This window comes from Sarcophilus harrisii, chromosome 2 (assembly GCF_902635505.1).
Source record: "Sarcophilus harrisii chromosome 2, mSarHar1.11, whole genome shotgun sequence".
NCBI lineage: Eukaryota > Metazoa > Chordata > Mammalia > Dasyuromorphia > Dasyuridae > Sarcophilus > Sarcophilus harrisii.
Window position 1 is genome coordinate 49,187,569 of NC_045427.1, and position 27,672 is coordinate 49,215,240.

General features: G+C 42.2%; 1 protein-coding gene and 1 pseudogene across 3 annotated transcripts in view; one reads left to right on the forward strand and one right to left on the reverse strand.

Annotated features, from left to right (window-relative positions):
• Window positions 1-3,061: 3,061 nt before the first annotated feature.
• KLHDC4 (kelch domain containing 4) overlaps window positions 3,062-27,672 on the forward strand; it is a 91,586-nt gene continuing 66,975 nt past the window's right edge. Inside the window, exons 1-5 of one of the 3 annotated variants that reach the window (XM_031950165.1) lie at window positions 3,062-3,278; window positions 8,638-8,729; window positions 16,188-16,266; window positions 19,625-19,723; window positions 26,881-27,017. In XM_031950165.1, the coding sequence (XP_031806025.1) occupies window positions 3,180-3,278; window positions 8,638-8,729; window positions 16,188-16,266; window positions 19,625-19,723; window positions 26,881-27,017 (506 nt within the window). In that variant the 5' untranslated portion in view covers window positions 3,062-3,179. Of the gene's footprint in view, window positions 3,279-8,637; window positions 8,730-16,187; window positions 16,267-19,624; window positions 19,724-26,880; window positions 27,018-27,672 lie in introns of those variants that run through there. The other 2 variants (XM_031950167.1, XM_031950166.1) reach the window with 2 other exon arrangements.
• On the reverse strand, window positions 11,343-11,821 carry LOC111718691 (annotated as a pseudogene).

A 27,672-nucleotide genomic window follows, 5' to 3' on the forward strand; every position in this document is an offset into this window, starting at 1 on the left:
TAAAAGTACAATTTGCTTTTCAAAGTGATTTTATATCCACATTTGAGGAAATCAGTAAGCACAGAATTGGATCAAATGCTGAACATGGATTCAGGTAGGTCTAAGTTCAATATATCTATCTGATCTTAGGCAAGTTATTTAATCTTAGTTTCTCCATCTGTAAAATGGAGATAATAATAGCACTGGCCTTTGAGGGTTTTTGTGATAATAAAATGAAATAATATTTATATAGACTTTTCTAAATCTTAAAGTGCTACATAAATGCGAGTTGTTATTATTACTTGATCCATGTAATCTTGTGTAGCAGGTTAGAAAAATGTTTTTAGGAAAAGAAGTTCCTTTGGTTGTGGTGGGTTAGGCTGAACAGGAGTAGTTCCCTGTTTACAAAGCATATTACAAGAGGTTAATAACATTGCTGACAGTCTACTTCCTTCAATCCCTGTAATTAGCAACAGATTTTTTTTCTCCTTTTTTTGGACTTTGGCTCACATGCAGCAGAGGGTGACTGATCACACAGATGTACACATACTAAGGCAATGATGTATTAGAGCCAGGTTTTAAAATGTGAATTTCACTAAAATAGAATTTGGTAGTTAATCTTTCTTCTATTTTTGGTCTCTGGTCTCATTTTTAATGTTCTATTCTCTTTCTTCCTAGTAATGAGAATCATACCCTCACGTAAATCACTATGACATACATTATCATCCAAAAGCTTTCCAATCTAATTCTGAGAGTCCTTTAGAGACAGAAGTTGGGATATTACATCCTCTGTCTACAGAATTCTTTGAGAGTTTTGGTATGGAATGAAATACAGTCCAAGGTTCACGTGAAAAATTCTGAAGTTTTCCTATGTCACAAATTAAGACATTAAATTGGTGATAGAAGCACCAATGAGAAGGAGCAGTGATGAATACAATGAAAAGTAATTTTCTTAGAAAACTGTAAAGTTCATCTTGATGGGGAGGATGTCGTAGAATGGGGGGGATAAACAATTTCTCCCCCTTTTTAAAGAAGTACAGTGAATGGAAATAACAAACTAGGACTCTTTTCCCCCCATTCAATGAGTGATGAGTAGGTAAATCCTTCTGTAATTCCCTAATTATATCAGTTAGAATTTCTTTCTTTTTTTTTTTTAATTTTAGGTCTTCATCTATAGTCATATGAAAAATGCTATAAATCAATATTGATTAGATAATTGTTAATTAAACCAACTCTGGGGTAGAACCTCATACCTATCGGATTGGTTAAGATGTCAGGAAAAGATTGATAAATGTTGAAGGGGATATGGGAAAACTGGGACACCAATGCATTGTTGACAGAGTTATGAACTGATTCAACTATTCTGGAGAGAAATTTGACAAACTGGGCATATACTTTGATCCATCAGACTCACTACTGGGTCTATATCCCAAAAAGATCATAAAAGAGAGAAAATACCCACATGTGCAAAAAAATGTTTGTGGCAGCCCTTTTTGCAGTGCCAAGGAATTGGAAACTGAGTGGATGCCCATCAACTGGGGACTGGCTAAATAAGTTATAGTATATGAATGTCATGAAATTTTATTGTTCCACAAGAAATGATTAGCAAGCGGATTTCAGAAAAGCCTGGAAAGACTTACATGCAATGTTGAAAAGTTACCCATATATATAACCTGTAAATAAAAGGCTATTAAATAAAAAATAAAATAAAATAAAAATTTAAAAAAAGTCAAAAAAAAAAAAAAGACTTACATGAAGTGATACTGAGTGAAGTGAGCAGAACTAGGAGACTGAAAACAAAAACAGCTCTTCTCAGCAGTGTATTAATTTAAGACAATACTAATAAACTTGGGATGGAAAATGCCATCTGCACCCAGAGTGAGAACTATGAAAACTGAATGAGGATTGAAGCATACTGTTTTCACCTTTTGTTGTTGTTGTTGCTTTCTTTTGTTTGCTTTTTCATTTTTTTCTTTTTTTTCTGATTGGTTTTTTGTTTTGTTTTGTTTTGTTTTTTTAGCTGAGGCAATTGGGGTTAAGTGACTTGCTCAGGGTCACACAGCTAGGACGCGTTAAGTGTCTGAGACTAAATTTGAACTCAGGTCCTCCTGACTTCAGGGCTGGGGCTCCATTCACTGCACCACCTAAATGCCCCTGTTTGTTCTTTCACAATATGAATAATATGGAAATATGTTCAAAATGATTGTATATGTATAACTTGTATCCAATTGCTTGCTGTCTTAGGGAGAGGGGAGCTTAAGGAAGGAGGGACAAAAAATTTGGAAATGAAAATCGTACAAAAATGAAAATTGAAAAGCATTTTTACATGTAATTGAAAAAATTAAAAATTGGGGGGAAATTGCTTTTTTGCTTCGTTGCATCCTTTCTCCCTCTTTTATTAGCAATGTCTGCCGGATGAAGGGATGCTCGCATTTCCATTTTCTCTTAATTAAAATGATCATTTTAAGGCTTACAGAGTGCCTCCTTCACAAAAATTCTAGTTTAAGTGCCGATGGAATCGGGAAATCCCCGGGGCAGCTGGGCAGTGCAGTGGGTCTGGGTGTGAGAGAACGCAAACCAGCCTCAGGTACTTGTTAGCTAGGTGGGTGATACGGGTTTCCCGTTAAAGGCGGGACGCCAGCAGGGGTCCCTCAGAAAGCGTCCCAGAAACGAGAGCCTTTATTAAGCTCTTACTGTGTACTGCGCATTGTTCTGAGGGCTAAGGACGCAAAGAAAGGTGAGAGCAGTAGCTGCCCACAAGAAGCTTCCAGTCTAATGGGGAAGGCAAGTTTTTAAAATTTCCCCTCTGTAGTACACACCCCATAGGGTTCTCCATTGCCTCCTTGCCTAAAACGAGGCGGATGCTCTCATCTCTAAGCAACCAGATGGCATGGGGAAGGGAAGAAAGTTCATTTGACTGCTGAGAGCACCCCCCCGAGCCGCTAGGGGGCGCGCTCGGCGATTCTCCCCTCTCGAGGAGTAACTGTGAATGACTCTCCTCTTGGTGACTCTTCCAAGGCGGAAGTAGCCTCACGGAAGGCCCGTGAAAGGAAGTGACGTGTTGTGTTGCCGGGTGAGTTTCGCCGTCTCTCTTCCGGCTGCCTCGCGCGGGGAGCGCGCGGCGTGGGGCGGCTGCCGCGGCGGGGGGCGCGGCCCCGGCTTTGTCACCTGTCCGCGCGGCCGCTTGCTGGGGCGGAAAAATGGGCAAGAAGAACAAGAAAGAGAAGAAGGTCAAGGGGGCCGAGAAGACCGCCGCCAAGATGGAGAGAAAGGTCTCCAAGCGCTCCAAGAAGGAGGAGGTAACCGGGGCCCCGCCGGGACAGGGACCGGGCCGGGACCCCTCAGCTCTCGCGGGCCGCGGCCGCTAAGGCCCCGAAAAAGCCTTTCTGGTTTCCGGAAAGTTCCTTTTGTAGACTCGCCCCCATTTCACAGAGGGAAAACTGAGGCCGAGAGCGGGAAGCGGTCTGCCCGGGGTGGCGCCAGTACCGGGTGAGGCAGGATTTGGACCCGCGCCTTCCCGACTGCGGAGGCGCGGCTAGCGTGCGAGGCCCAGCTCCCAGTCCTGCCCCGCGGTGGCCGGCCCGGCAGAGCTCGGCCCGCCCCCACACTGCTTTACCCGCGGGGCCCGTGTACCACCCACCTGGCTGTAAATCGGAAAGCTCTCCCAGACTGGAAATTGTCGGCGGGAAACTCTGGCCCTGACCCGGGGCGGTCGCTTAACCTCCCTGTGATTCCGCCCCGCCCTCCCCGCTGCGAAAGGAACTTGCGCCCCGAGGGGGGTCAGAGCCAGTACCCCAGCACCTGACCAGAGGCCAGCCGCCCTCTGCCTGTTTGGTGAAGGAGGCCCTAAGCATCCTTGTGGGCAGCCTCTGCCCTGCAGGCGGCGTCGACATCGCAGCCGTTCTGTGCGTGGGCAGGGTCACGGACAAAGAACGGTGGAACACAGCGTCACTTGTGGGGGCACCGCTTATGTGGCCTTGTTGTGGGGCTCCATGCTTCTTTTAATAACCTGGTGTTAGGGGTTGGGCCAGATGCGGTGGTAAATCTGCCACATGCGCTATGTAAATGGGGGGGACGTGTTTGCCTCCTTTCTTTATTGTGTATGTCACACGAATCACTTTATAAGATGTTATCCCAAACACTGATGTTTATATACTTGTGGAGATATGTACCTTGTGATATTTGCGGTATTGTATTTATCTACACCGTAATAAAATATGGATAGTTTCCATATACACTGATTTATATATTGTGAATTGTACATTTAACATATATTTTGTATATGTTTATCTACACCGAAACACTTATTAGATGGATTGTTATCCACATATACACTGATGTTATATACTTGTGTGTGATATGTACATATAAGTATATTTTATATATGTTGTATTCTCACACTTACACTTATTAGATGTAATTGTTCCACCCTTTAAAATATATACTTGTGTGTACATATGTACACTTAAAAGTATATATTTGCATGTATATGTATGTATATCTACACACGTAATACACTTATTAGTATGGATATGTGTATCCACATATACACTGATGTGTATATACTTGTGTGTAGATATGTACACTTATAAGCATATATTTGCGTGTATATGTATGTATATCTACACACGTAATACACTTATTAGTATGGATATGTGTATCCACATATACACTGATGTATATATACTTGTGTGTAGATATGTACACTTATAAGCATATATTTGCGTGTATATGTATGTATATCTACACACGTAATACACTTATTAGTATGGATATGTGTATCCACATATACACTGATGTATATATACTTGTGTGTAGATATGTACACTTATAAGCATATATTTGCGTGTATATGTATGTATATCTACACACGTAATACACTTATTAGTATGGATATGTGTATCCACATATACACTGATGTATATATACTTGTGTGTAGATATGTACACTTATAAGCATATATTTGCGTGTATATGTATGTATATCTACACACGTAATACACTTATTAGTATGTATATGTGTATCCACATATACACTGATGTATATATACTTGTGTGTAGATATGTACACTTATAAGCATATATTTGCGTGTATATGTATGTATATCTACACACGTAATACACTTATTAGTATGGATATGTGTATCCACATATACACTGATGTATATATACTTGTGTGTAGATATGTACACTTATAAGCATATATTTGCGTGTATATGTATGTATATCTACACACGTAATACACTTATTAGTATGGATATGTGTATCCACATATACACTGATGTATATATACTTGTGTGTAGATATGTACACTTATAAGCATATATTTGCGTGTATATGTATGTATATCTACACACGTAATACACTTATTAGTATGTATATGTGTATCCACATATACACTGATGTATATATACTTGTGTGTAGATATGTACACTTATAAGCATATATTTGCGTGTATATGTATGTATATCTACACACGTAATACACTTATTAGTATGTACATGTGTATCCACATATACACTGACGTATATATACTTGTGTGTAGATATGTACACTTATAAGCATATATTTGCGTGTATATGTATGTATATCTACACACGTAATACACTTATTAGTATGGATATGTGTATCCACATATACACTGATGTATATATACTTGTGTGTAGATATGTACACTTATAAGCATATATTTGCGTGTATATGTATGTATATCTACACACATATACTTGCGTGTATATCTACACATGTAATATACTTAGATATAAATACATTTGTAACTACATATATGTGTGTATATCTATATGCATATGTATAGTTACACCCACATAAAACACTTAGATATATATATGTGTTTATATGTGGATATATGTATGCTTATGCTGAAAAATTCTTGCGTGTTTGTATACTTATGTGCATATCTCCTTAAACGTAATATACTTTTATAAGTATATGTGCAAATATACACTTGTGTATACATACACATGTCCATATTCACACATATAACACACTTAGATATAAATCTATATTTGTGTATATGTACATATATATTTGTGATTATATACGTGTGTATGTATGTACACATATCTGTATATGCATTTACATGAATACAGTTATTTTATATATATATATAATAGTATGTAAATATATAATTTTTAAATACATGTACATATAGATAGCAGAACATGTGGTAGCGTAAGGTTAGGAAGGACTTTGGACAATACCACAAATATATATTTGATCCTAGATGGAAACCACTGGAGTTGATCCACCAGGGTCACTATGACTTTAGGAAGGTGATTTGGGGGCTGCACTGAGGTGGGCGGTAGGTCCGTGGGCACGGCAGGGCCCATCCCAGGTCGTGTCAGGAGAGAGGGGAGGAAGGTTGATTGGAAGGAGGTGGCAGCTTGTGGGGAGAGGTTGGGAGGAACAGTGGGGAGCTAAGGATGACCCTTGGCTTGTGACCCTGGGGGTGGGGGAAGTCAGGAAGAGGGTTGGGAATAGGGTGAGCGCAGTTTGGGGCCTGCAAAGCTTCAAGTCTGCATCCCTCTGTGTGGAGATATATGGCAGGCAGCTGGAGACGGCCCAGAAGATCAGTGATTACCTCAGCAGAGAGGTGACAATGGAGTGGGAGCTGGCAGGGAGAGCAGCCAGCATTGGGGCCAGATGGCGTGACCTGCAAGGGAGTGTGTCTGGGGAGACCAAGGAGAAAGTGGGGTCCCCAACCCCCCAGGAGATGGGCAGAGGAGCTGAGGATTGAGAAAAAGCCAGTGGAAAGGGGGGATTTGTGAGCTGGGCTAGTGACAAGGGACATACTGCTGTGTTTGTGGGTGGCAGGGACATGGCCAGTGAGAGGTGAGGGAGCTCGTCGCAGGGATGAGGGGAGCAGGATGGGGGTAGAGATCACCCCAGATTTTGGTGAAGCCAGGAAGGGAGCAGGTTTAGAGGGAAAGATGGTGCTGGGGCTTGACAGGAGGAGATGGGGCAAGGGATTGGAGAGCTTGGGGGGGAGCCCCAAGAGGAGAAGGGAGCCCAGGGTGGGTAAAGGGGCATCCCGGGTGGGGGAGTGGGCCCATGTGCCAGGGAGTTTGGGAGATCAGGGCAGCAGGGAGGGAATAGGCTGAACCCCTCTCCCTCCCCCCAGACTGGTGCTTCTCAGAAGTCACACTGGCTACTGGGCCTGGCACAGATGGGGGCCTTCATCTGTGCTATTTGAATGGCTGCAGGGGCAGCTTCTCCTTCTCCCTCTCTCTGTCTCTCTGTCTCTCTTTTGCCTTCCTTCCCTTCCTCCTTCCCTACTTTTCTCTCCCTCCTCCCCCTCTCCTTCCCTCTCTCCCTCTTTTCCCATCACCTAGTGAGAACCTAGGTACTCAGTGCTTACTAAGTCCTTGTTGACTGACTGACTGAACAATGATGAGGGTCCATCGTAGGTTTTTGTACCATAAATTTGTAGTGGATAAACTTGGATTGATTCAGGGCAAGAGCTGAGACTCCAGATTGTGGATGACTGAAACGTGGGGTCTTAGGGGTTACAGATTGGACAAGTGGTGAGTGATTCTAGGGGACTGGCTGGTCGTTCGTGCTGGCAGCAAAACCTGGGGTGAGGGCCGGGAGATGGCTGGGTAAACAAAGAGGGCAACAAGCCTGGCAGTCCCAGGAAGGACAGGAGTGATGGAGAGGCAGGAGAGGGCTCTGGGGTTGAGGCTTGGTGGATAACAGAGAGACTTTGCTTCTAAAGGCCACAACCTGGTGTGGAGACAGTACCTCCTATTACGCCATAGTCTGCTGGAGGGCCATGGTTCTTTATTGTCCACACTGCATATACAGGAGGAGAACGCAGGAGATTCAGATACTTATGCTAGGGCATATGAACAGATAGGTATATGTGTATATACAGATAGACAGCATTTTATCAGTGTAGGCTACAGATTTGGAGAAGAATTTTCCATTTGGTCAAAGATTTTGATGAGTTCAATTCAGCCATTTTATTTTTTGAGCAATTAAGTGATTTTTAAAAATAAATTTTTATTTTTATCTTTGGTTTGTTTATTACATAAATTTTCCCATCTCTGCCTCCTCCCTGAGAGCCATTCCATATAATAAAGAATTTCTTGTAAAGGTAGAAAAGAGGAAAAAAATGAGTAAAATCAATCAGTACATTTAAAAATCTGACATTTTGTGCAGTGTTCTACAGTGTTCCGGGGACTCCTTCCAGCTCTCTTAGCAGGATCTTATTAAGTGTCTAGTGCATCCCAATACTTATCAAATGGTTATCCCTTTTTTTTTTTCTTCTGAAGATGTTTCTAAAATGTCATGTTTTAAATAGTTAAAAAATGTAATTATTTGTCTGTATATTTATATGCCTCCCCCTAGTCAGGGGATAGAGACAGAAACTGGCCTGGCAATTTCATTGATCGAAGGAACTTGAAAGGGAAGAACCCTCCACAGGTTAGATTTGTATGTGCTGTGCTGCTGCTGATGGGCAGCCCAGAGTGGCCTGGGATGTAGCAGGCAGGGTTCCCACCCAGGTCTCCTCGACCTGGAGGCCAGCCTTCCTTAATAAAGTCACACTTAAAGTCAGAAAGAGAATTAGACCAAGGGAAGAATAATTTCTTATGATTAAGTAGGAATAAATATTCACCTTTGATTTCTTCCTTCTTAGGAGGACCTGGAAGCTCTGATAGCACAATTTCAGACATTAGATGCCAAAAAGACCCAGGTCACGGAGACGCCATGCCCCCCACCTTCACCGAGGTAAGAAAGCAAGGCGGCTCTCGCCTTTAGAGTGCCCAACAGAGATTTGGAACTTCCATTCCAAATTCCATTGTGGAAATTGGAATAATACATTGACTATTGACATAATGTTTTCCTAAATGACCAGGCAATTTGGATATTACAGTCAGAGAACCTGCTGTGCAGAATCAGCTCCAGTGGGCTTATTTCCACTCCCTTCTGTACCACCAGAGAGAGAGAGCGTGGGGAAATTTAGTTCACTTATCATGTAGTTACATGGAAATATTGAGTCTCACAGTACAAATGCTCAATAGGGGGGAAATCGTGCCAAAAGCACCTGTCTCATTTTCCAACATTTAACATTTGGAGGAAAGAACAGGGGCTACAGGCCCTCCCCTCACCCCATCAGAGGCATTTTAGAAACATACAATGATGTGGAAATCAAGGAAGGTTTTTTCCTGTACTTGTTCAAAAAATGCCTTAAATCCTTAGGTGAAAGGGGCAGTTATAATTGAAAAAATGCATTGTGTATAAGCCATCTTATATGGGTATCTTTACTAGCTGGTAATAATCCAAAACCGTTTATAGAGTTTCCAAGGAACAAAGTACATAGTCGTGAGCATCGCTGATTTCTGAATCCTGGTTTTTTTTGGTGATTTGAGTCTTTGTAAGTGAGTTGAGGAAGACAAAAGACTCTCGTTTGACCCCAGCAAATTAGAAAGCGAGATGACAGTCTGTGCTCAACCACAGCAAATAATAAAACTCCCATTTCCCACAAGATGGGGGGAAGGTTACAGAGTGCTTGCCTCCCATCAGTCTGGTGTGGGAGGCGATGTGAGTGTTTTTGTCCTTTGTTGCAGATGAGGAAACTGAGGCAGGTAAGTGGACTTACCCACAGTCACTCAACTTGTTTTGTAGACCTGTGCTCCCATGTTAGGCAGATGGAACCGCAAAGGAACCGCCTGCTTTGCTTCCATGAACTGAGAGATTTAGGAAGAGCTAAGTGTCCCTGGATGGCATGTGACAGGTCTGAATGCAAAGCAGGACCAAAGCCCTGGAGGCCTTTCTTGTGCCTGCCAGGCGTGAGAGCATCAGGTGGAGCAGATTTAATTATCACCTAATCAGAAGCCTGGGAGTGAAGCGACAGCCCTGCAGCAGAAGACATGACCCCTGAAGCTTCTCAGGATTCCTGGGAAAGGATTCTTCCTTTCAGCATATGGGTTAGGCAGTGAAGGAGCTTAGCCTTCAGCCTGCCTCGGTGGGTGCACCCTGGATTCTGAGCATACTCCTGGCTCCCCAGAACAGAGATGGCCACATGGCTGTGGGATTCCCTTGTCTGATCGGTGATGTGATTTCCTGGGATCTCAGGGAGGTGTATTGTATCAGCTTTGGAGCCCAGGTACTCTCCCTGCTTATCTAGAGGAGTCCTGACTGGTGAAGCCATGTGACCATGGACAAAATCTTCCAACCCATTCAACCTGATAAACTCATCTTTTAAAAAGTGAGCAAAAACTAAAAAACGGCCCTGTCCATAGAAAGCTACTGTGGTGATAGGGATAATCTTAAACACAAATTCAGAGGAGGATAATAGTATCTAAATATGAAACCTCAAATAGTATGAATTGGTCTCAAAATCAAAAAGCCTCTGGAAGGGCTCCAAAAGCATTTTATAAAACAAATAGGAAAGGTAGAAGAAAAGTTGGGAAAAGAAACAGTATGCAAGAACAAGTTAGCAGTTTGGAAAAAGAAGGACAAAAATTGAAGAAAACAGTTCTTTAAAAATACAGTTGGTCAAATGGGAAAAAATCCAATGAAGAAAACAACTCCTTTAAAAGTATAATTGGCCAAATAGAAAAGGAGTTACAGAAGCTAATTAAAAGAAAATAATTCCTCAAAAATTAGAATTGGGCAAGTGGAAGATAATGATTTTGTGAGACATCAAGAATCAAACAAAATCAAAGGAATGAATCAATGGAAGAAAATGTTAAATACCTCATTGGTCCAGAAAAGATAATTTAAAGAATTCTTGAACTACCTAAAATCCATGATCAAAAAAGAGCCTGGATAAGCAGCTTTCAAGAAATTGATAAGGAAAATTGCCCTGATGTCCTAGAACCAGAGGGAAACAGGCCTTGAAAAAATCCACTGATCACCTCCTGAAAGAGACCCCTAAGTGAAAACTCCAAGGAATATTCTAGCCAAAATTTTCTCGTCAAGAAAAAGTACTGCCAGAAGCCAGAAAGAAACAGTTCAAATATCAAGGAGCCATAGGTAGGATTACACAGGACTTAGCTTCTACATTAAAGGTTCGTAAGGAACATAATCTTCTGGAAGGCAAAGAAGCTTTTGTCACAACTAAGAATTAACAACCAGCAATTTTAGGCATGATCTTTTAGGGGGGAAAAGATAGATATTCAATGAAATAGGGGACTTTCAAATTTTCCTTATTAAAAAACCAGATTGAATAGAAAATTTGAACTTCAAGTATAAGTCTCAAGAGAAGCCTAAGAATGTAAAACGGAAAAGAGAAACCAAACTTAAGATTAAACTTTACATTCCTACATGGGAAAATGATACTTGTAATTCTTTTTTTCCTCCCCCAATTTTATTCAGTAAGAAACATCTCTGCGGTTTTTATTGAGGATGAGCACAGCCATAGCCAAATTCACCTCTAAATTGGAATTCTGCTGCTGACCCACCCTCTCCCCAGCCTTCTCATCAGCCCCAGGGGGAGCAGCACTTCATCTGTCTGTCTGTCAGCTGCAGCTGCATCCCAAATTAAGTCGGGCAGGCTGCTCATCCTCCAGACCTTTAGGCCTTGACTTTCCTTCCTCAGGACTTGTGCAGCATGGCAGGCACAATCTCAGGGGGCAGGTGAAGGTGGTCTCAGAAGTACTGAATGCCCTCATTGGCAAGGTACCAGCCTCAAACTGCTCCTGAACAGAGACTGCATGGCCTTCATGACATGGCGCTTAGGCACTTTCTTGCTCCAGCTTAGAGTGCTTTGGCATGTGGACATCATTCTTGGCTACCATTATTCCCTCCTTAAAAGGAAGTCTACAGATGGCAGTTCAGTTCTTCTTAGGCATCAGCATCTCAGTAGAGGCAATAGGTGCTGCTCTAGATGGATAGAAAGGCAATACTTGTAATTTTTGAGAACTGTATCTCTGTTAGGGCAGTTAGAAGCATTATATGTCAGTAGAGGGTATGGATATAAGTTCATTTTGATGTGATGATATTAAAAACAAATGTAAAAAGATTGTACTGGCAGAAAAGGAAAGAAAGAATGGGGTAAATTATATCACACGGAGAGGCATGAAAGACCCATTATAATACGAGGGATCATTATTTGAATCTTATTCTCATTGGATTTGACTAACAGGGAATAACACATTTAATTGTTGTATGCAAATTTATCTTACCTTATAGGGAAGTAGGAGGGGAAAAGTGAAAGAAAAAGGAGAAGAGGGCTGATAGAAGGGAAGGCAGACTGCAGGCAGGTAGTGATCAGAAGCAAAATTCTAGTGAAGAAGGACGGAGTGAAAGGAGAAGAGAAATGGGGGGAAATAGTTTGCAGGGAAATACACAGTACTCATAACTGTAAAAGTAAATGGGATGAACTTGTCCATAAAACAGAAACAGATAACAAGAGTGGATTAAAAACCAGAAGCTTACAGTATGCTGTTTACAAGAAACATTTAAAGCAGGAAAATACACACAAGAGTAAAGATAAAATGCTGGAACAGAATATATTATGCTTTAGTTGAAGTTGAAAAAAAATGGGGGGTGTAGCAATCTTAAACAAAGCAAAAGCAAAAATAGATCTAATTAAAAAGCTAAGAAAGGAAATTATTATCTCACTAAAAGGGCCCATAGACAATAAAACAATCAGTACTAACCATATATGCACCAAGTGATACAGCATCCAGATTCTTAAGGTAGAAGTTAAATGAGATACAGAAAAAATTGGATAGCAAAACCTTACTAGTAGGGGGAATCTCAACCTCTTTCTCTTAGAACTAGATACTTAGATACTTAGAACTAGATAAATCAATGACAATAAAGAAGAAAGAAGTTAAAAGGGTGAACAGAATTTTAGACAAGATACAGAACTTTTGGAGAAAATTAGATGGAAATAGAAAAGAGTATATCTTTTTCTCAGTGAAACATGGCACCTGCACAAAAATTAAAGGTGTTTTAGGGCATAAAAACCCCACAATCCGATTCAAAGGGCAGAAATATTAAATGCATCTTTTTCAGATTGATGCAAAAAAATTATATGTAACATAAGGGCCGTGGAAATATAGATTAAAATTAATTGGAAATTAAATAATCTAATTCTAAAGAAGAAATGGTTTAAACTACAATTCGTAGAAATGATAATTTCATCAAAGAAAATGACAATAGTGGACAACATACCAAAATTTATGACACAAGACAAAAGGTCAATTAGGAGAGATAATGAAGGCCTGGAAGAATGGGCAGAAGGGGATTAATAAGAAGTTGTGGAGGAAGAACCAACAGGTCTAGGGAAGGGTCCGGGGTGATTCTGAGGTTGCAGACTAGGGGATTGTATTGCTCATAACAGTAGAGAAGTGAAGGAAAGGGAAGGAAGGGAAGAAAGATGTGTAGAAGAGGTCTATAGGGACATCAGGATGGAAAAGTGCAGTAGGTAGGAGATATGGTTGGGCAGGGATGTGGCAGAGAGTCTGGGGTTGCATAGATTTGGGACTCGTCTACATCAGGACCTCAGAACTCATGGGACTTGATGAAATCAGTGAGGGAGAATGCTGAGAGGAAAGGTCCATGACAGAGCCCTGGTGCATCTTCACAAAGGGGCTGGAATATGGGTTAGAAATAGAGATGTAGCTCAATTCCTCCCCACTACCAGCAACAATTGCTGGCCAGCTGCCACCAAAGGAAGGGTAGCACTTCCCCAGATCACTGGAGCTGTATCCAGTCCTGCCCTCATAGCCATCATCCAGGGAAACAGCTTGTGCCAGCCAGCTGCCCCCCACAGGGCAGGGAAGCCCGCATAGCTAAAGCAGTAAGCAGGGAACCCTGAGGGAGAGACAGAAGGCAGGACATGCCAGGCAATCTCCCCTGAGACTGAGGAAGATGGCCAGGAACCCTGAGCCCCAGGGCCTTGGGAATAGCAGGACTTCCAGCACAGCTCTTGGCTGTCATCTGGGGAAGGACCAAAGATTCAGAGAGAGGTCTCCTTGTTCCCAAAGTACTTGACATCCTCAAATGATTCAGTATCAGAAGCTGATTTGGTTTTATCTGTGGAAGTGACGGGAAAAAGGTGGTGTTAACTGCTTTGCCGGGTCAAGAAATCTTTCCAGCTGAAACCTCCTGTATGTACTTCCCCCTTAGAAAGTGCTTCTTGAGACCAGGGACCGAGTTAATTTTCGGTTATTATCCTCAGGCCTTAGCACAGTACTCTGCACATGGGTAGTTCTTAAATGCTTTATTTATGCATCATAATCTAGTAAATGATACTGAGCAGTGGCCAGGTAGGTAGGAGCGGAGCTTGGGGAGAGCAATGCCATGAAAACCCAGGAGGAGAGAGAAGAAGGCCTGGCCATCCTTATTTTCTGGGATATTGATGTAGAAGTAATTTTTCTTCCCTGATTATGAACACAGCTTTAAGCTGTGTTGAAATGGTAAAGAGAAAGGAACACAGCCTGAGATCAAAAGAGACTAATTGATTTAACTCCCGCTTGATGGAGAGTGAGCCATCTTAAGAGTATTTTCTGATAATGATGCAGTCAGTGCTCCTCAGTTCATTTTCTATTAAAATGGATATTTGGACCAGTCACTTCTCAGTCATCTTTGGCTTCTCTCTTGGTAATAGTGAAATGAGATTCTTTTATTTTTTACTTTTTATTGACATTGTAAGAAGTAACTCTCTGCCAGGACAGCATTTGGTCATCCAGTTGTATTCTTCAACCACTTAGCCCATGTACAAGGCTTATAGTTCATTGCGGAAAACAGAAGACACACAACTGACCAAGCCCCTGATGGGACTCCTGGAGACATTTGTGTGAGACTAGGGACAGTAAAGGCCTCAGAGCCAGGACGTGGCCGGCTACAGACAAGTCAGGTCACCAATATGGCCCCAAAATCCCCATCTGTCCAATGTATAGGGAAGACTAGATGATCTCTGAGAGTGTTTATAGACTGCAGGATATTTACTCTCCTCTGGGCTGCCTTTTTCTTGCAATTCATATGGTGTATTTTTTAAAAAAATCTGTGCTGGTCCTAGGCTCAGCTAAAAAGATGACTCATTGAGCCACTTGGCAGTTTGCAGACCATTCTCTTCCCAACTGCACTTCCAGGTAGACGGTTCTAGTGTATCCCCTTTGTATGAGGGGAAGGAAAGGGGCCGGCTTTCCCTTTTAGCCGCTGACCTTCACTCCTCCCCTACTCTGATCCCCTGCCGATCCTCAGAGTGAACCCCAGGCTAGCAGCACAGCCTTGGGAAAGAGCCATGGATGGTGGGGAGAAGATGGCGCCTTCCTTCCCCTTCTCCTAGTCTCAGCATTGCTGTCTGAGCTGTCAGCCGATGGTGGGACAGTGATAAAAGCATCTGGCATTTATGTTTTGGCTACTGGCGCCAGGCACTGTGCTGAGTGGTTTTCCAGTGTTGCCTTGTCAGTCCTGACAGCAGTCTTGGGAAGTGGGTGCCATTATTATCCCCATTTTATTCATAGCAGGGACGTTAAGGGTCTGAGATTGGTCATGGGTCTTTGCCCTTTGCGCTACTGTCCTGCCCCATGTGACCCAGAAGTTCCTGTGGCTAGAGGCGCAGTGCCCCATGGGCAGTAGATGGGGAGGATGGGCTGCCCTGGTACCTTCCCATTGTCTCAGGACTGATCTGCCCTTGGGTAAGCTTAGCTTCTGACTTGTGTTCGTTGAAAAGGTTGAGCAAAGGACCCTGGGAGCCAGTTGTTGATGGGATCTAGGGTAGATTTTATTGTTGGCTGTCTTTAATTTATCTCTAATAACTGTTGGCATTTTTTTCTCTCCCGTTAGACTGTAGGCACTTGTCTTTACCTCCCCAGGATTTGCAGAGTGCCTGGTGTGTAGTAGAAATGTAATAAATGCTTATAGACCAGCCAGGAGGAAGGACTTGAATAATGTGCTTCTGTTGAGCTACCTTTGGGGAGGTGGGGGAGATGCATAATTAGGATTAAGGACCTTGGTGTCATTAGTCCTGTCCATGAATTAAACTGAGATGCTTCCCAGGGGACCAATGAGTAAGGAAATGGCGGTGACTTCCACCGGGGGTAATCAAGATATTTTACATCCAACCACTTTTTTTCTCTTGCCTGAGTTTAAAAGAGATGGCAGCCATTGGTGATGTCTGAGCTTGTGCTGGAGAAGGGGAAGAGGCAGCATCACACCCCATTCAGGCTGAGTCTCCAAGCTGACACGTCCATGTTGAGGTGACGCTTATTGTTGTCTTTCTTGCAGGTTAAATGCTTCCATGTCTTCTCATCCTGAGAAAGAAGAATTAATCCTTTTTGGAGGTGAATATTTCAATGGCCAAAAAGTAAAGTATACTTTTTTTTTTTTTGTCTTTTTCTTCACTGTCATTTTCATGGGTCTCATTTCAGTAAAAATGAATCTCTGATACAGTGATCATGAAATATGCATTTGTCCTAGAATGAGAGCAAAATAACCTTTTAATTCCCTTCTCATATTGTCTTGCCATCTGAACTGTCAGAGGAAATGTGAACCGCTGTCCTTGATAAGTCGAGCTGGGCTCCATTAAGGGAGGGACTGTGTCGGCATCAATATTGCAGGAGTTAATCATTTCTTTTGACTGTCACAGACTCTGTCTGCCCTTTGTCTTCATTTCTCCTGACACTGGTTTTCTCCCTGCCCGACTGCATCTCAGCTTGTTGTTTGTGGCATCCAAAGATGCCAATGTGCATCTTCACCCATAGCTGCTGGTGTTCTCCCTGAAGTTGGAGAGTGGTTTGCTGTTTTTAAGGAAAATTCATTGTCTGTGCTGGCCTCTCGGATGCTCTGAATAAGATCGTTTCTAATGATAAACCATGACCCTCTTTTTGGTTTCATCCACGGGCTAAGGTGTTTTGTGAGGGCTCCTTCCACTCAGCCCACTCGCTCAGAGTCTGACCCTTGTGCTTCTGGACTCAGCAGCTCCCCACTTACTCTTCCTGGAGCTCAGAACAGACTGAGTCAGGAAATCGGTCTCCCTGAGTCCCCTGGGCTCAGCAGTCATGTCAGGTTCAAGATGAAGGACTTAAGCAGTCACACACTTTGCCCCAGTGCTGACACTTCCTATTTCATTTGAAATCTAATTGAATCCAAAAGAGGGCTGGGTCCAGCTCTTGTGCCCATCTTATTGGAGGCAAATGTTAGGGTTTCTACTTTTGGTGTCTGGTAATCTAATGGACTTGCTTTTTTAAAAATAGCAGACCCACGGATACATTTTGATTCACGCTAGCAGATTGTTGCTTGCTCTTACTTTTTATTGAGTAGCTTGGAGCTCTTAGATGCCACTCAGACTCCAAGCAGGCACTGGGGGTCTCTGTTGGGCCTCTTAGAACCCATTAGATGGAGAAGTGTCAGCATCAGCCCCTTGATTTCCACCTGTTATGGTTCCATAGAGTTGGACCTTTTCTTTACTCTCTCCCTTGGACCTTTAGTTCCTTTTCTTTATGGATGGCCCTCTACTAATAGAGCTGATAACCATACATTTATAAATTGGATCCCATTCCTGCTACTGCCGTGCCTAGCGGTCTAGTGGATAGAGCAGCCTGAGCCAAGAGGACCCGGACTTGATTCTTCCTCTGATACAAGTCATTCAATGCTCTAGGCAATTCTCCAAGAATCCAGGTGCAGAGAAGGTGCCTGCCTTTCTTGGGAGAGGGAATTTCCTCACTGGGGAATTCCTTCTGTCATTGATATCAACAGGTCCCTGACTTAAATGCTCGCTGATGTTCAAATGGTGGTTTAAGGTTTGTCAAGTGCTTTATGTCCTTGCATTTGCTTGACTTGAATTGTCATTGTTCCTCCATTTTATTTTCTTATTTTTGAGGAGCAACATGCATGACCCAGGACTCAGAGGGGAGAAGGGTGTAGTTTAGAATCTTGCTTCCAGACTCTCTGACTCTTTATTTTCTGCATTTGTAAAACGCTTTCAGTAATCCTCTAGTACTTACTTTAGTCAATTCATAAGCATTTATCAAACACCAGCTACTTGCTAGGAGCTCTCAAGAATTTGGAGGGAGATCAACATTTATAGATGTAAGAACATAAGATATTATTACAAGGTAACTTTTGGGGGATTGGATAAGGCCTCTTGTGGGAAGTGCTGAAAGCAAGGGGCTCCAAGAGGAGATGGTGAGGGGTGCGCACCCTGACACAAAAACAAGGTTGTTGTGGGGGTCCAATGAGATGATATCTGTAGTGTGCTTTGCAAATACTAGAGCACTATTAGTTTTGTTATTGCTGTTGTCCTATATAAGTTTGCAGCATTCATTCTTGATCATTTTGTAGTGGTTCTTTTCATTTATGTTGCTGTCATCTTTCTGTTTTTCTAACTGGTCACTGAAGGCTTAAATACTTAATAGGGAGTTTGCCACATTGCCTGTTTATCGAGCAGGAAAATGTGATCAGACTTGTGCTGTAGGAATACCTGGCAGCTGCTGTTGGGGAGGTTGGGATGGGGCTCACATGAGGCAGTGCAGAGTCCTTTGTAAATCTTCAGGTGCCCTGGCTGGTGCCAGGTATTGCTGCTCACTGTTAATCTTTGTAGTCCAGTCATGTTGTCTTTAAGAGGAAAGAAAACTGGACAGCATCGTAGGGCAAAATCAAATGTAGACACCCTCCATCTTCTTCCATTTACTTCTGAAATATCCTATGATTTTGGCTTTTGCTGCTACCTCTTCCTGTGGGCTTTACCTTTCTCTTCTGATGGCTTTAGCCTTTCGTGAAGCTTTCTGCCCCCCTCCCGGACACATGAAGAAGCCAGCTATCATTTCCCATAACTCCTGCAGCCAGACTTTTTCTCCCATATTTGACTTTTGCCCTGAAATACCCATGGAGCTTTGGGGTCGGGCATACTATTGTAAGAGCATTTTTACCCTAGTTTTGTTATTGGTAAGAAACATTTTCACAATCCTATATACTCAGAGCAGAATTTTAAATTGTAAATGGCTTGAATCTCTTCTGTGTAGAGAGACTACCTGGAGAAGAGGGTTCTAGTCTAATGATTTTAGGGAACCTATTCTTGCTTCTTTCTGTCTGTGCCCTTCCTTTTTTTTTTTTTTTTTTTTTTTAGAAAGTAAGTCAAAAAATATTTTAGTGTTACAGCTTACACAAAATTTTGCTATATTCAAAATAGCATCTCTTGCTTGAGGTCCTGAATGTTGATTCCTTTAGACAACATAGTATAATAGAGAGCAAGCCAAGCCAAATTTGGAGGCAAGGAGTATGAATTCCCAGCTCCCCTGCTGGTTGGATGAGCAACTGAGGTCAAGTGGCTTGACATTGAAGCTTTATTTTCCTTATCTTTAAAGTGGTCCTTAGAGATCCTTCTAAAGGATTTAAAGTCTCTGACTCTGTACTAAGAGGAGGCATCCCAGAGGGCCTTGAGAGTGAATAAAAGAATTAATTTGCTCAGAAATGGTCAGATTTTAGTGTAAACTAAATACAGTTTTTTTTAAGATTTATAAGGTGTGCCTTGTGCTCTTTTAAGATTTAAATGTAGACTGTGATTTTAGTAACTTGCTTTGATTCCTCTATTTTTGGAGATATGTGCCTGTTATTCATTTTAGGGGAAAATTTATTTACTGTGATTTGTAAATTTTTTTTTCTTCTCACTTGTCTCGTAAAGGAAATTGTTTATAACAATTAAATTTTTTGCTTTCTTTCTGTAGACTTTTTTATACAACGAACTCTATTTCTACAATATTAGAAAGAATACCTGGACAAAAGTTGAAATCCCCAATCCACCTCCAAGGCGCTGTGCTCATCAGGTAACATATTTCAGTATTTACTAAGTAATTCCACTTGTATTCTTAAAAATTGCTTCACATTGGGATTAAAAACAAAATTGTCACCGAGTACTGCCTTCCAGAGTGCCCAGAGATGGGACCTTGTAAAAGGGACAGTGATCTCAAATGTCTCACTTTTTCTGATGCACATTCTTAGAGTCATTTCTATTGGTATTGCAACTATTTGAACTCAACAGTGTATAGTCTCTATTTTAGTTAGTATATAGACATGTTATGGGGTAGTTGTAATCAGTATATATCCTATTTTTCTGTTTTGCTTTTTTCACCTAACATTAGTTTACATATTCATTTCTATGTATCAACAGCCATGACATTTGAAATAATTATATAATTTTCATTTTGTTTATATATCTTAGTTGGCTAGCTATTTTTCTACTGTTGAATATTTGGGCTGTTTTCATATTTCCTAATATGTAAATTCTTGCTATCATATTTGATAATTTAAAGAATTTACTTTCGGGGAAGAATGAATATCTGTTGAGAAATAAATTTATTTCTTTCATTATTAGTATATTTGTTTAACTGATGATAGAATGAAAAGCTTTTTTCCCCATTGTACCCTACTCTTTTATCAACAAGAAAAAATCACTATAGTAAAGGTATTAATCTCCTTGTTTTATTTATATACATATATATACACACACATATGTATATTCACACACATACATATATATGTATATCGTGTGATGACATTATATATATAATATTTTGTATATTTAAGCAACAGGTAAAGAGTTGGTCCAGTCATGTATCAATCTCCCTGAAAGTTAGAGAAATACTAAATAAGAGCAACTGAACTCTGAACATGTCAGCAAAATGACATGTGAGTTAATATGGCACAGCAGCAGAAGTTTGGCCTGTGTGTTCTTGTAACGTCTCAGGGCCTCAGTTTCCTCAGATACATAGGTGCACAGTTGTACAGAGGCTTGGATCAGGTGATTTTGCAGTTCCTCTGTACAGTTCTGTCCCCGGACTTGGAAGATGGGATGATTTGGACCCCCAGAGTCATTGTGTGTTTAGGAGGTTCCAACACTATGACCTTCTAGCTAACATGGACCCTCACAACTTTGCACTGTAAGCATTGTTGAGCAGTGAGTAACCTGCCTTGTTTCCCCTTCCTCTAAAAATTTGGAATGTCTCCTGTCTGCAGAAGTACATTGAAATGTGGAATCGGAAGCCCACAAGTGGGGCCCTTGTGGTTTGGAAGCTTAGCAAGAAGAGAAAAACAAGAATACTTGTGTTACAGGGAAGAGGATTTCACCCCAGAATTCAGAGAAGCAAAACCAGAAGGTTGTGATGGAAGGGAAATTTGGTCTTGCTTAGTATTTAGACGCAGGGCAGCCAAGCTCCTATCTGTTGCCTGTGGGCTATACACAACCAAGTCATATTCATGTCTCTGAAATTTTAATCTTGTTATACTGACTACATTTTTTTAGGAGAGGGAACTAGTATGTTTTACAACCAGGTTTTTAAAAAGTCATCCAATCAATAAAAATAGAGTCCTCCCTTTATTCCTTGAGAAGTATGCTTAAGTGATGTGCAGCAATGCTCACCTGGGTTGTTTTTAGTTCTTACCACTACAGTGGATTGAGAGCTCAGAAAGTCCAGGGTCTGGCCATACTGCCTAGCTGGGTGACCCTGGGCAAGTCACAACCTCTGCTGCCTTAGTTTCCTCATCTGTAAAGTTGGAATAATAATAGCAACTACTTCCTAGTTGTCATGAAGATAAAATGGCATAAGAGTTTTATTATTCTTAGAAACCTTAATGCATTACATAAGTGTGTACTATTTACTGCCATTCTTTCTGAAAGTTGATATCTTTTAAACAAAAAACCTGTTAGATTTGCTGATTAATAGATCTTGTTAATGCATCTGAGGTAATTTTGGCCTTCATTAAACTACTGGATTCTTTAAATAATTTTTTAAAAGATTTTTTTTTCCCAAGGTGCATATACTGGTGTTAACATTCTCAGTAGAAAATGTCACTTTTGCACAAGTTTTATATCAATAAAACAAAGCTTTAGAATAGAAAATGACCTCTTAGCTTAGCTCTAGCACTGCCAAGGTGACCCTGGGATAAGCCCTTTGGAAAGGCAGCATCATCAGTGACCCAGCAGCAATCTTATCGCTAGCCCCAACTTAACTGTGAGCTGAGCTAGTTGTTCTCTGAGCCCCTACTGGTGTTGGCTTCTGAGAGTACTTGGGCCTGAGGCCTTCCAAGAGGGACCCTGCACTGCCACTTGGTTGGCCCTCTCGGGCTGATCCACGGTTGTCTGAGCACTTTCTAAGTTGGGGGTACACCTTGCTTGCTTCTGCTGAGCTTACCATTTGTGTCTTGAGCTGGAGAACAAAACAAACATTCCCCCCCAACCCACAAGCTTCTTTTGGGAGCTAACAGAGAAATGTAACCTATACAAATGCTCACAGAAGAAAATCTGTGATTTAAAATAATCCCTCAGGGAGCGACTGACCACTCTTTGGCTTCAATTTTCCTCATGTGTAACATGAAGAGTTTGGACTACAGGACTCTGGTGTTTCCAGCTCTAAATTCCTGCAGTCTGATGAGATATAGAGATGTTCACTTTGTTTAGGTGTTTTTATTGATTGGAAAGAGAGAAATGCTTCTTGGATGTGTGATTGATTCCCATGCAGCTGTGGATGGAGTGCACTAGAATGGGGCTTTCTGTAGTTTGCAGTGTCTCGGTGAGAACACTCTGAGCGTCCTTGCTGCTGACCAGAAGTGCCTGGGTGTCCCATCAGTCAGATAATTTATTATGGCCTTACTGTGGCACGAGGCAGAGTGAATTAAGGAGAAAATCGGACTCTCATGAGCTGCTCATTGCAAAGTTAGCAAGGAGAGAGGAAGAGCCTTGGAGTTGGCTTTGGAGCATATGGGTTTAGGTCTCAGCTCTGCCATTACCACTTGTGTGATGGGAACTGAATGAGATCCAGTTTCCTCAACTCTAAAATGAGGGAAAGGCACTCGATCACTGAGATCCCTTCCAGCTCCAGATCTTATGAGAAAGTAAGAACCAAGGAGAAAAAGGTCTCTTACAGTAGTTTCACGCTTAAAACAGCAACAGCATCCATCTTAATTTAGAAAATGTAAGGGAGAACAAAAGTTTTATTTACTAAAACAATGAAAGTACAAAACAAACAAGAACAGACTCCATCTTACAAACACCATGTGAGAACACTATCAGGATTCTCTGGTTACTCTCTCATGGAGTCAGAGAAGTTTGGAGCTCATTGGGAACCCCAGAATCTCAGGAGAGGATCTTGGGCACTCGCCCTTCCTGTCCCTGGATGCCAGAGCGGTGCTGACCTGAGCCTTCCTCAGCCCCATTCTGAAGAATCTTGGGGAGAAAATCGGTTCTGCCGGTGCTGTTTGAGTCAGCACCTGCTTCCCAAGAGGTGGGAAGGGGCAAGGCTAGAGTACAGGTTGTCAGCAGGGGAGTGAAATCTTTCCTTCTATAATCTCTTGTTTGCAGCCTGACCCTACAAGAGTGAAATGAGGGCCCTGGGCTTGGGCCTGTGGATTGGTCCACACACATTCAGTCAGTAACTGAAAATCACAGCAGTGGTTGCATCCTCAGCCATCACAGCTTGAAAAGTGCACTGTGCAGCAGATTCAGAAAGCCGCCTGTTTGTACATGGGGCAAATTGGATGAGACCTATTTGTTACTGAACTGCTAAGGGAGGTTCCATCCACAGAGGGGCAGAATTGGGATCTCGGAGAATTCGTCAGCAGTGTTTATTAGCCCTTCTTAGCTTTGGAAATGTCGGAGATTGTTGTAGCCGACTCCCATTGATATGGAATATTTGGGATGCTACAGTTAGGGGAATATTCTTTTTCCTGAGAATTATCGAATAGGCCGTACACAAATTAGCAGTTTCCAAAGAGTAATTTGGATGGTGATAACTTCTACTTGTTATTAACCATGCCAAATTTAATTTTCTTAAGATTCTTTTAGGTTTAATGTTAGGATGTGTTATCTTTGTGTGGTAGGGTGTTTATTGTCATCTATAAAATGAGAATAATAATAGCACCTACTGCCCATGATTGTTGTTAGAATATTTGTAAAGTGCTTCAACCACCTTGCAGAGCTGTACAGATGATCGTTATTACTATTGTTGTTGTTATTAGTTCTAATTAGTTATTTGTAGTTATTACACCTTCCACAATGTAAGGAAGTTAGTGGGCTAGATTGTATTGGGAAGCCTAGTAGTGTTTTCTGAGACTCCAGTTGTTCCCTGCTTGCCTTTTTATTATCTTTTTGGGGGACTGGGATCTTCTAAAACTCACAATAATGGGTGAAAATGGAAAAATGCCTAGGGGATGGGGTGGGAGTGGGTGTAATCAAGCAGCACCTTGTTCCAAGGATGTCTCACACTGGACAAATTCTGTAAAAGACAATACTTACTGCATGGGGAACTGAAAAGGAGCTGAGGTGGTCATGTAGGAAGGACAAGGGATAGAGTATGAAACTGGATGTGTTTTGGGGTTTTTGAAATGTTTTTTCAGTTAATAAGTAATTATTTTCTTTCTCTACATATAAAGTATTAAGAGGACCAGATGAAGGCTTGTAGTCCATCAAATCAGAGCCCGTAGAAGATTAGGCTAGGATTGCACAGGAACAGAAAGTCATTATATAGTGTGACTTTTCCTGGTTCTTGATGTCAGTTTAATTAACCTTCATTTCTCTCTGAGAGACTGTATACAACAAATAACAGGTGGTGATCATTTATTTGTCCTGCTAGTGAGAATTTGGTAAATGAGGAAAATACTTAAGGAATTGTCATTAAGAATCTCCTCCCCCCTCAAAAAAAAATTTTTTTTTTCATAGATTTTTTTAAAAGTCATACGCAGTTGTAAAAAAGAACTAGATAGTCTCCAAAAGTCCAGCAATCAAGGAATGGCTAAATTGTGGGGCATTAATGAAATGGATTGTTGAGCAGCATGGTGGGGTAACTCAGGCGAGTCAGGAGTAGTGGCGAGTTATCAAGGGATTCAAGGACATGGGTAGGTGTGGACAGTGTGGTCAAAGCTGAGCAGAGGGAGCTGATTGGGGAAACAAGGTCAGATGTTTCCAAAAAGATAAAAGAATAGGACTGGGGGAAGGGCGGGAGGATCAGAGGTTGATCTGAGAAGCCATTTTGTCCTCTCCCCTTCTTGTTTAATGATGAGGAAGCTGAGGCCCAGAGTGATTCTCTCTTCTTGATCGTATGGTTTCCCCTGAGCTCTTGGGTTAGCATTAAGAGGAGATTGTGAGCTGGCACCAACCCCCGGCCAGGAGGAGAGGTGTGCTGAGCATCTGGACTGGGGAATGCCCTTATGAATCTCCTGGAAAGAGCAGCTGCTGCTTGAGAGGTAGAAGGTGGGAAGCTCTGTTCAAATTCAGCCCTGGATGCTGCCTAGCTGGCAGATCTGCCTCCATTCTCTCACCTGTAAAATGGAGATGATCAAAACATGAGCCTCCCACGGTTGTTGTCAGGACCCCATGAGGGAAGGGTCATCTGGGAGGCACTGATAGATGTGTATTCCCCTCCCTGTGAGAGGGGGATAGGCCTGAAGGAAATGGCCAGGGTCCATTTAAGCCAAGCTCTTGTTCCTCTCCTGTCGTCCTGCCCTAAGTCCTCCTCCTCTTCCTCCCCCAATCCTCCTCCTGCTCTTCCTTTTCTGCTTATGAAGCCATTATTGTCTTATTGTCAGAACGTCCGCATCGTTGCCTACTTCCTGATGGTGCCCTCTGGCTAATTAGTGCCTTTCCTTGGTTAATGGGGAATGGGGTCCTTCCTCTGTGCCGGGCCACAGGCTCGGTGGTCAGCACTTAGGGGTACACGTTTCTCTGATGTGTGTGAATTATTTTGTGACATCTCAGAGGACCGCATGTGGTTGGACCAGGAGTGAGCCTTGTGAGCTCTGGCATTGTCCAACCTTATTCCTGCATTTTTACCTTTGGCCTCTTGCCCTTTTCCTGGTTGATCATGATCAGGAGTAGTTAGGGATGCTCCTTCATTAGGGTTTTCTCTTCTGCTGAGACTTTGTCATCTACCTCTATCACCTAGAGAACTGACGATCTCTTAAGTTCCCAGGTTGGTGACATCCTCTGTTTTTATTTAATTTTACCTCCGTATAATTGTTTTTGCCACCATTCTCTGGGGCTTCTTTTTGGCCGCAGAGCCAGATTAGCTGACGTTCAAGCTTGTATTTGCATCTGCAAAGTGAAGGTGTTGATAAAGCAGGGTCTCATATGGTTTTACATGCAGCTGCCTGGAGAAGTCTGGTGTTTTAAAAATACTAAAAAGAAAACAGAGATTTGTGTGGGAATCCTTTTCTCCTGAGATGAAGATGCAAATTTTTCAGCTTTCAGACCCCTTGGCATCTACACATGGGCCCTTTAGATCCGTGAATTCCAGGTGAAGAGCTGGAGATTTCTAATAGTTTAAAAATGTATAAGACAGAAAGTCGTCATCAGGCTGACAGTAGGAAAATGAATTTTTTAGTGACAATTCATGAAATTCATCTCCTGAGTTACAGAGTGGTTATCAGCTGTGTCAGTGAGATAACACCCTCACTGCCCAGAGATTTTGGCAAAGGCTCTTCTCCACTGAGCAAGCTTGTAGGCTCAGGCTTATCTTAAAGATGCTTTCTATCGAATGTCTGTCATGTTTTAACCCAGATATGAGAATTTGCTCCTGGCTCACATTGCATGGAGCTCTGCAGTCTACAGAGCGCCCTCTTCCCCCCATGGGAGCCATAGGGAAGGAGTCTCCTCACTCCACAAGCCCCTGCTGCCCTGGCCCTCAAACTCGGGTCCTACCTGGTCTCAGAGCAGTGAGCCACCGGGGAATCCGAGGGGAGAGCTTTGCCTGAGCTTCACTTCAGGGCCTGAGTGCCAGGAGAGGCACACGAGCATGGGGGCCTGTGGGCTTGTGCCTGTTGGACTCCCCGTAGGTCCCTTAGGGAAAAGGAATGAATGCTATAGCGATCATTAATGGCCCCATGCAAGGGGTCAGGGTGGGAGTCAGATGAGGAGTGGTCTTGCTTTACTTCTGTCACACAGAATGGCAGGAATGGGTAATCCCAACCCTCTCTTTGTCTTCTCTCTCGGCAGGCAGCAGTGGTCCCTCAGGCAGGCGGACAGCTGTGGGTCTTTGGAGGAGAATTTGCTTCTCCTGATGGAGAACAGTTCTACCATTATAAAGATCTCTGGGTTCTGCATTTGGCCACCAGGACTTGGGAACAAATCAAGTAAGATGCTTGGCCCCGTGCCAAGTCTTTGCTGCTGTTTTCATTTCTTTCTAAGTGGTGAGGTTTGCCTCTCAAAAATGCCAGATCTAGGAACCTCCATGTTTAACTAAAAAACAAAGGGATGTGCTTAATTTTTTATGGGATCGATGTGGAGTACCTTTATCTGCAAATATGTCACCTCCATGAGAAACCTTCTGCCACATGGCTTTGTTTAACTGAGCTTTGTTATCTGCCTTTATCAGCTCATGGCTTTGGTGATTCTCTTCCCCTGCTCTCAATATCCACATCCATCATATTTTAATGCACTTTTTCCATTGGGCCATCTGTCTTTTCTTTAAAGCAAATTCTGGGTTCTGAGATTGCTTGTAATGGAGCTATTCCCTGCAGAGTTGTGGTATAACTAACAGAAGCCTTCAATGTCTGGTTCACAGAGAGCTAGTGGAAAAGGAAGGGGCAGGGCTAGAAGAAGCCTTTATGTTCTTATTAGATAAACCAGACAATCTCAGAGTGGTAGAGATGGAGAACGCCAGATCTCTCTTTGTCTTTTATCAGACTTTGAGTTTATATACATATCTCTTAGGAGATTCTCCTTTGGACAGTTGTCAGAGACTGTGTACGGGCCCACATGAGCCTTTTTGCAAGCCCACATACCAAG